At 31.9% G+C, this 10,840-nt stretch overlaps 1 protein-coding gene across 1 annotated transcript in view; it reads right to left on the bottom strand.

Annotated features, from left to right (window-relative positions):
- Positions 1 to 5,411, bottom strand: part of LOC111085181 (roundabout homolog 2-like) — a gene marked incomplete at its 3' end in the record, with an annotated part of 97,101 nt that extends 91,690 nt beyond the window's left edge. Inside the window, exon 1 of the mRNA XM_022382641.1 lies at positions 5,218 to 5,411. Coding sequence (XP_022238349.1) covers positions 5,218 to 5,278 — 61 coding nt within the window. The remainder of the gene's footprint in view (positions 1 to 5,217) is intronic.
- Positions 5,412 to 10,840: the final 5,429 nt, after the last annotated feature.

The raw sequence follows: 10,840 nt of genomic DNA on the forward strand, positions 1-10,840 counted from the left end.
GGGTTATCACACCCATTCATTTTATCTAAAAGGTTATCACACCCATTCATTTTATCTAAAGGGTTATCACACACATTTATTTTATCTAAAGGGTTATCACACCCATCCATTTTATCTAAAGGGTTATCACACACATTCGTTTTATCTAAAGGGTTATCACACTCATTTGTTTTATCTAAAGGGTTATCACACTCATTTATTTTATCTAAAGGGTTATCACACCCATTTATTTTATCTAAGGGGTTATCACACACATTTATTTTATCTAAAGGGTTATCACACACATTCTTTTATCTAAAGGGTTATCACACTCATTTATTTTATCTAAAGTGTTATCACACCCATTTGTTTTATCTAAAGAGTTATCACACCCATTTAGTTTACCTTAAACGTGGAATACAAAATGTGGCTGTTTATCACCTTTCTATTCGAGACTACAAAGATTTTAAAAGAACTAATGTGAATAAAGAAGAAAGTCAAATAATATTACATACGGATGATTTATTGTTATATTAGAAGGATTTTACGTAACACCTAGTATATAAAAACGTAATATACTAACATCAGTATAAATTGTCTTTGAAGATCTAATTGAATTAATAAGATTATTTATAAATTTAAATGGAGTCAAAATAAGATAAAAATACAACAAATGATACTATATTATTAATTTGGTTTGTTTTGTTTCAGATAGTTGAGCAAAGTTACACGAGGACTACCTGAACTAACCCTTCCTAGTTTTAAATTAATAGGTTATAAAAAAGGCAGCTAGTCAACAGCACTAACCACCAATTAACTGATTGGCTGCTCTATTCGAATAGTGGGATTTGACTGTTACTTCTTATAACGCACGGTCCCAACATGCAGAGTGCTATTTCTTTACCGGAAACGGAATGCAAACCATGGACTCTAGGATCCACAATGCACTGATTCGGGGACATTAGATATTGAAAGTCAAACTCTTATATTCAAGATAATATAGATTGATTTAATGCAAGTTATTATACCCTATTGTATCGTAATTAATTATAAAGTTTGTTTGGAGAATCAAGTGTATTTCGTTCAGATATTAGTGTTAGAAATATAAAAAAAACAAAAAAAAACCCTATAGGTTCAATTGACAAAACAAATCTAGATGGATTGACAACAGTTCTGAGAGCAAACAAATATATGCAGTTTTATAATCACTTTATACTGAGATCTGAATATAATGTATTATAGTATGATCCAGATTACAGAAACTGTACGTACGTGAAAATTTTGTACCAAATTAAATTTTCGGTGAAAAAAGTGCTTTGATATCATTGTGTTATATCTTTTTAACAGTTTCGAAAACTGAAAGTATCAACTAATTATTGGAACAGTGACAAGAAAGGACTTATATAGATTACATAAACATAAATGGGGTTATTAGTAACGAACATTAGTATGGTATATGATAAAACAATGTTTAAAGTATATTATGAATAAAAACATATATTAAAAAGTGTTAATTTTTGTGAACTTATTTTGTCTTATATACACTCAAAATACAGAAGTTTTAAGTGAAAATGCACTTACATACACTATATGGTAACGTAAATTTCATGAATGTAAAAACATTATTACATTACCCTATATGATTTTTATAAAATTGAATTCCTTCTATATTACAATGGAACGAAATACTAAATGATATGCAACAATTTAGTTTTAAGCTTCAGGAAGTTATTTTGTAGTGCTAAAAAAGAATACACGCAAGAATTAATTTGTTGAATTAACTTCGATATTACAAATATATACCTATTATCCTTTTATTTGTGTATTATCTTTTGAATGTGAAGTTAACATGACACTAGAATGGAATAAAAACAGGTTCGTAGGAAGGAGGAACGAAATCTATTGAATAATGGTGAGGACATTTCTATTAATTATGCTCGAAGTAAGTTTTACAAGAAGACTGTTGAATCTTATTTTCATCTTGTAATGCTGGTGTAAAAAAATACGCAGTCTTTGTCCGGAACGACAGAAGAAATTAAAACATGTATGTATAATATGTTAACCGGAATGATAGAAGAAATGAAAAGATGCTTGTATAATATGATAACCGGAACGACAGAAGAAATGAAAACATGCTTGTATAATATGATAACCAGAACGACAGAAGAAATTAAAACATGTATGTATAATATGTTAACCGGAATGATAGAAGAAATGAAAAGATGCTTGTATAATATGATAACCGGAACGACAGAAGAAATGAAAACATGCTTGTATAATATGATAACCGGAACGAGAGAAGAAATGGAAAGATGCTTGTATAATATGATAACCGGAACGACAGAAGAAATGAAAACATGTTTGTATAATATGATAACCGAAACGACAGGAGAAATGAAAACATGCTTGTATAATATGATAACCGGAACGACAGAAGAAATGAAAACACGCTTGTATAATATGATAACCGAAACGACAGAAGAAATGAATACATTAGGACATGCTTCTATAATATGATAACCGGAACGACAGAAGAAATGAAAACACGCTTGTATAATATGATAAAAACCTAAACTTGTTTTAATTTGTCAATTCTTTGAGTTTCTACGAAGTGCTATTGTAACAGGAAATTCACCTAACGTTTCGTTTTTAACTGTTTTTTGATATAAATCCGTATCTACAAGTTACTAGCTATGTATGTCCTTTATTAAAACAACTTCTATTAGTTTGAAAGGAAATTTAAAAGAGGAACATTTTTCTTTAATAAGGTTACACACATACAACTTTGCTGTGTTCTAAACTTCAGACTTGAAATAACGGTAATCTTTGCCTACACGTCGAAAGTTTTCGAAAAATATTCAACGAAAATAGTATAGTAATACAAGTCACATTTTTTCAAACAAGCATTTTATATGATAATCATAAAATAAAAAGTAACTGAGTTCAAGTTCTTTCCGGAAGTTCTTTGGTTTATAGTTTATTTTGAGTAAAGTCCTTTACTTGTCTACTGAATTGCTCACGAGGCTTCGTAGATGTTAGTCTCTCTGAGAACATTGACGTTCCATCTATCACATGTAAATTCCTTCATGACTTGTGGTTGTTGAAAGGATGAGCTGAGCTTTATCTACTGGGTTTCTCTGAAAGAAATCGTGGACGCACATTTAATCGCGCTTTGCGCATTCTTATTCAAAGCGCATCATTTCCAACAATAAACAGTATAAATACGTGTATAATGCCGTTTGTCATGGTCGGTCGTCGCCCAAAGATTTTTCATGCCTTATAGTTACTCTAACGCTAAGATTTTTCACAATAAACAAAATTTTTTCACAGCTGAAACATGGTTTTTATTCTTTTTTAACCAGGTATCTCCGTTTTTATGCTACTTCTAACTATTCATCTTTGTCTTTCTAACGTTTACTTGATGTTTTACTAGATAATTTTTTGCACACTGACTGTCTCTCTTATGTGGATGATTGATCACGTTATGCAGCTGAAGGTTGTATAAGAACTGAGATGCATGTAAAAAACAAACAAAACGATCTGAACGCATCAAACAGAAGCAGAGCATAAGTTTCAAGTTTGAATATATAGAAGTAAGCCAAAAGTTTTCTGTTCACTGACATTTTATATAGTTCTTTGCTTTATCGTTTAAAAGGGTCATAGCGGGGTTTGTTTTCGAATTTTTTGTACATAAGTAGAAGTTTATTGAAATAATAATAAAATATATGCTTTTTTTCAAAATATTAACCTCTTCTGGAAATGCTACTAATAGTGAACATTTTCAGATAGTTCTAAATGTGTTTAGGTATTATACGTTACAAAGTGTATTATACATGTATTTAGGAATTATACTTTACAAAGTGTGTTCTAAATGTAGTTAGGAATTATACGTTATACAGTATGTTCTAAATGTATTTAGGTATTATACGTTACAAAGTGTATTATACATGTATTTAGGAATTATACTTTACAAAGTGTGTTCTAAATGTAGTTAGGAATTATACGTTATACAGTATGTTCTAAATGTATTTAGGTATTATACGTTACAAAGTGTATTATACATGTATTTAGGAATTATACGTTACAAAGTGTATTATACATGTATTTAGGAATTATACGTTACAAAGTGTGTTCTAAATGTATTTAGGAATTATACGTTATACAGTATGTTCTAAATGTATTTAGGTATTATACGTTATAAACTGTGTCCTAAATGTCTTTTGGTATTATACGTTACAAAGTGTGTTATACATGTATTTAGGAATTATACGTTATAAAGTGTGTTCTAAATGTGTTTAGGTATTATACGTTACAAAGTGTATTATACTTGTATTTAGGAATTATACGTTACAAAGTGTGTTCTAAATGTATTTAGGAATTATGCATTATAAAATTTCAATGTACAAATGTATTCGTTGCTTACTGTAGTGCGCTTGTCCCATAACTATTATTTTTTAGGTAGCTTGATATATAGGCCCTTCGCGACTAAACCTGAAGGCCAAACTACCATTATTTTATTCTGTTTCTAATATATTTAAGCTTTATAGAAGCTATCTTCTATGCCGTTACATCTAGTTTTGATATTTGTAATACAGACGCCACTACTAACCGCATGACATCTAAAAATAAATACGATTGTACAAAAATGTACGTTGCCTTTGATCTCCAACTCCATAATTAGATGCTTTAACTATCTTTTCATAACACAAACAACCAAGCACAGTTTTTATAGAGACGATTGAAATAGCACTCTCTTTCTTCTGCCATGTTCCGTAATTCTATGTTTGAACAAATGTATTTTTTCAAGTTTTTTTTCCTAGGAGTGAAAACAAAGCAAGCCCTTTGTTACTCAGAAATTAGAAGGAAGAGGTTGTGTGTGTGTGTGTCTAAAGGGAAAATGATATTATCAAAGCTGAACGGGTCCGAATCTCCGGTAAGAGAATCTTGTACAGGTTTTCACTGACTACTTTCAACGTCGAATAACTACGAATAAGTCGAAATATTCACTTAAAAAATATATTAAAGCATTTTACACTTATTTTTCTTGTACCAAGCTTCGAACCTCATCAGTTCTATGTACGTTCTTTGTAGCTGACATTCATTATAGAGCAATGTTTAAGTAGAGTTGGTCATCCTTTTTAATAAAATATATATTTTGGGGAAAATGTTTTGCATTAGGATTACCTACCTACGTAATTCAGGTCACTGAAAGGCTGGTTTTATTTATTTATCACTTACCGCTCACTCCCACACAGCTGAAGAGACCCACGTACACCACCAGGAATTTCTTCACGGACATGGTGTGTTATAGATACTTTAGCTTTTCCCTCGTGATCATCTGATCATCTTCGTCACCCCTTAGCAGTTTCGGTGTCACGTGATAATATAAGTTTCCAATTCAGTAATTCATGATGCTTTCACAGTAATCAATGTTGAGTGTAAGGCATTACGCTACATCTTTCGTGACAAATCCTCTGTTCACTCGTATCTTCTATTCAAGAATTGCGGTTTGTTATGTACGAGAGACATTGGATACGACTCTTAATATCCCTTCTCAGCCACCAACAGTCAACTCCAATCGGCTTGGTTTCCTTGCCTTTACGGTATTACCTTCGCCGGCAAAGTCCGCCTAGAAATGAACAAGGCAAAACACATTTACCTATGACCGGACCGCAATCTTCGGGGAGCCGTTGCCATAGTTACTGGAATAACCAATTATAAGAAGAGTGAAAAGGAAAGAGGAATATTGTAAGCTTTAAGGAAGAGGGGGGTTGGGGTTATAAAGGAGATTTATGGGTGTGAGAAGGTGATGAGGGAGAAAGAGATTGTTTACCACGAGAAAAATCTCAAGGGATTCGATTTTGGCCATTCGACCTTAATGTCCAGCTACAAAAATAGGATTTCCTCTATAACCAAAGAAACGTGCTCGGAAAACATAAGCATAATGATTATTAAAGTCAAAACATGCATTAAATCACTATTAACTAGTATTATTATTATAACATACTAATAAAGCACGGTTGAACTTAAAATAGAAATATACTTTTTATCACAAGAACAAAGGAAGAGATACAAATACAAGAACAGGAGTTGCTTTCTGACCATGCTAATTCTACCCGCCACAGACTTGCGAAGTTTGTTTGTAATTAAGCACAAAGCTACACAATGGCTATCTGTGCTCTGGCCACCACGGGTATCGAAACCCGGATTCTGGCGTTGCAAGTCCGCAGACATACCGCTGTGCCACTGCGAAGTGTTTGCCAGTTAAGCCAATTACAATGAGGTATCTCCGTTCCACATGACATCCACATAAAATCAAATGGTAATGAGCAAGGTCAAACAGAGAGTTTATAAAACGAAGACAGTCTAGTCTTACAGCACCCGAGATGCAAAAAACTCAGGCTAATGTAAGCATTGTCACTACTGGCCTTTCGGTTTCAATACTCAAATTAGAGAAATATACGCTTTTTTTCGCGATACAACTAATTCAACAGTAGAGAAAGGTATAATGTATGATATAAGCATATGCCAGATGTGTAAATGTCTGCAACTTTCATATTCTAAATGTAGAGTAGTATATATATGTATATATCCAACCATATCACGTGCTATAAATATGAATATATAATCATTTGATTGGGTGGAATATGTTAAAAAATCATAAATGTTAAAAATAATGTTTACACGTAAGTAAATAAGTAACTATTTTATTTCGTATTTTTAATTTTCTTACACTTTCTTTTATCAATCATGTATCTTGGAAATTTGGATTTGCGTACGAGTAAATATGTGATAGTTAATGGATGATATAAGTAATATATTTTATTACATCTCGCACTAAGCCTAATAAGCGTGCTGATAGTTTAATAGAAAGTATCACTGTGGAATTGACATAACGTATATTTCATTGTCGAACAATACAGCAAGTGTTGTTGGCGAAATAGAAACAGTATATGTTTCCCGATCACTTAATAAAAACTCGTAACATGTAAGAGATCAAATACACTGTTTAAAAAGGGGAGATTACATTTACACTTTTATTTGAAAAATAAAACTATGTCCAAATAATTTTATCTTTTAATAACTTAAACCTTAGCTTTGGTTGCAGAACGCTTATCACACTCAGACCAAAAGCAAGTAGTTTGTTACCCATTAAGGACAATTTAAGTTATTGTAGTTATATGGTGATCTAATTTATTTAATGTCTAGTAAAGTAAAGGTGCAACATATTTGAAGGATCCTTATCTCAGAGTTATATTCTAACACACCAGCATCAAGGTCAGTGCTGCATTCGTTCATTAATATTTCTTGAAGTAATATTCTGTTTTACTGGAGACTTAGAAAGTATGTATTTTGCTGATAAACTTATTAATCCAAGCCTTATTATATTCACGAACCTCAACCCTGCATCTTTGGAAACTTTGATTGGATCTTATGCTGTACGATAAAACGGTTTCCTAATACATAAGAAACATTATATTTTAATATTATTTACAGTTTTTATTATTCTTTTTAACAAATCCAATGGTGATGCCATATCTTCTATCTACCTAAGACGTCTCCTAGCAGGTCAGCCGTAAGTTTACGGGCTTATAACGCTAATATGTGGGGCTCGATTCCCCACGGTTGACGGAGAGCAAATAGCCCAATGTGTGGCTTTGCGTTAAGACAAATAAATATATTTAACAATCTTACTAATGTCTGAAACTTTGACAACCTGTCGAATCTTATATGATTTTGTGAAGCTTCTGTTTAAGCTGCGAGTTATTCATTATTTTTATTGGCTTTAATCACAGCCACTAAAGTTCTATTTTTCCATTCTCGTTTAAAAACGCTTTAAACGTTCTGTGAACTTCATCAACCTGGAGTTGTGGGTTGAACGACATTTGGTCTGTAAACTGAGCCTTTGCCAGATCCTTTGTCAGCACAACAAGACTAATTTCATGTAGCTGCAGTCGTTAAGAGATTGGAGTAAAACATACTTTGCCAAAATGTATCTTAAAAGGACTGTAATATTTTTATTTGTGTGTTGTAGTATATTGGATAGATAGTTTAGCTGGTGTTCAAATATAGCAAGTTTAAATTGGTAAATTTAGGAGTATCGGTATTTCCGTGTTAATTAATTAAGTCCTTCATAACGCGATCAGTTTAAATGGTGTTCATGTAACGAATCTCAAAATTTATCTCTTTTTTATGTTCAAAAGTATATTAAATAACAGTAAGAGCGTAAGCTGGATTATTATAAAACAAGCGTATTGATAAGTGTAGGTACATCTTTGGTATGGGTAAGTAAGAACATGTAGAAACAAACTGAAACACTGCCTAGAATATTTACAGTGGAAGTGTTCTAACCAATGTTTCTTTTATTATTTTGATGAGCCCTATAAATTTCTCATTGTAATTTGAGAGTTATTATTAACTTATTTTATGGTGAGAATTAATCTCTTTGTGCTCTCTTTCCACTAGACTTACAAAGATGTTTAGATCATAAACCGTAATGAATATAAATAGAATCTTCGACAAATATATGGTTGTCGCCGAGATTAAAATCTAGTGATCATAAACGAGTATTTACTAAAAGCAAGAAAAGATTTACAGAACCATGTTCCCTAGCGTCGGAAGTAAGCTGCGTGATATTAATTGCTTTATAATTAAGACGAATTAGAGAAGAAACTCTGATATTGTTCTATGAACATTTTATGATCATGCGGAAACGTTATAGCATGTTTCGGAAATGCGCGATATGCTGTATAAGGGAGTTGAATCGGAGAAATGTCAGGGTTTAATTTTGATCATTCTTCATGATTAGAGGAAATAATATACTTTATGATAATTACTCTACAATCATAATGAGTGAAAGTAAACAGAAACTCCATTACTTTAATGTTAAGTAACAAAATGAAATCATATTTTATTGATTAATGTATCGAAATATTTGTGTGAACAGAAATAACATTTATGCTTATTGAGTAATGTTTCAGTTTTCATTTGAAATCTATTGCAACACAATAAAAGTTCGTTTTGAAAAACTTAAGGCTGTAAAGCTAAATAACTTTATACATTTATTCATGCATATATTTAGCCCGATCAGCTGAGGATTACAGTTTTGTACAGTATCACTAGCCTTTCTACATAGATGGCATAATATATGCTGTACATAATTCTGGTACCTATTGCTCATTATCAACGTTGCAGATATAAATGTTATCTTGGAATTATATACACATAGAAGCTTTTCACTAATTAATTCATTTTATATTTAGAAACATTGTTATGTTCGATCTACAAAACAAACTGACATTATCAAAGTTAGTGGTGAATCTTTGGCCTAATAAACTTACTATTATATGATTTACTGGGGATTCTTTAATGGAGTATGAATACACGTGAACTACGTATTTACAAACCACTATTGGATACTAAACTGTATGATAGCTTCGAACATGTTCTTCCCCAGAAGAACATCACTTGTAGCCAGCATCACCACAGGACATGGAACAAAAGTTTAACTATACACTTTGAGCTATGTCTCTTAGAACAGACTGTGTGATAGTTAAACAGTTTTAGCTTTATTAAGTGACATGACATTCATTAAATACACACACTCCAGTATATGTGAGACAAAATGTAAGATACTTAAACTGATGTCATCATATAGAGGTGTATGAATTACTTTGTACACACACAAACATAAATGTAATCATCATCTTTTTTTTGTTTGGATGTATGATAACGTTTATATTAAATACGTATCAATGATGTAATTTACACATTCGTTAGACACATCTATTCAACGAGGTGATGTGTTACAAGCTATATAGTGAGCGCTTCCATTTAGTGCCATATGTAACTTTATAAGTTCAAAGTTAAGTAATTTTGTTGACTTAAACAGATGTTATGGAAATCTGCCTGTGAACATCGTAAATGCAAATTTGTGGTTTTCTGTGTGATAAAATTACTTAGATCTAGTCTCACCCATTATACATCGGGTTTATATTCACAGTAAACATTTCCGTGTAAAACAACAGCTGTACAAATATATTAAATGATACCTAACAAATAAGTGTGTTAATATCATGGATATAGTTTAGTGACATGTTATGCCACATTAATTTTAGATCCGTCCATACATATGTGACAACTCGTGTGTTTTGATATAATAAATAGATTTAATTCTCTCTGTACTGGTAATTAATGCGTTGTCAGAGGCAAAGCTTGTCTCTGACTATCTATACGTCTACGTAATTACTGGTACAAAGAGCTCCAGTACCATGTCTGATAAAATTACGCACATTAACAAGAAAGGGGCGTGCATCTACCTACGTTAATGACAATCCAGCAAACTGATTACGGTGTGAATGAAACTGATCCCATATCGGATTTGCAGACTTCAGAAGATAACCCCACCCACTGTGATGCAAACTTTTTTATGTTTTCTGCAAAAGGATTCGGCAATTTCAAAGTCGTATCACAAGCATTTTTTTTTTCACTTGAAGCTGTTATTTTCCTGATTACTCTGTTACTCGAGATTTTTGCGACATCTTTCGATAAAATGTGTTTTTCACTACAAAGATAAGCTTTGTGTTTTAACAGGCTTGAATTGAAAGATCGATTGCTCCAATAATCTCGTTCGCAGCAACGATCGTTACACACCTTATGACAAGCAACTAATAAAAGACGCCACTAGAGTTTTTTTTAGAGAAACTGGTTATTATCAAGCCAAGCGTCACCTCTGAAAAAGAAGTAATTTATATTTTTCAGAAATTCCCGTGTAGAATCTGTTTTGTTTTTAAGGAACCTGGCACCTACATAACGATTTGTAGCTTTAACAATTTTTCTGGGGTTATAATTTCTTGATGAA

Source organism: Limulus polyphemus, unplaced genomic scaffold (assembly GCF_000517525.1).
Source record: "Limulus polyphemus unplaced genomic scaffold, Limulus_polyphemus-2.1.2 Scaffold265, whole genome shotgun sequence".
Classification (NCBI taxonomy): domain Eukaryota; kingdom Metazoa; phylum Arthropoda; class Merostomata; order Xiphosura; family Limulidae; genus Limulus; species Limulus polyphemus.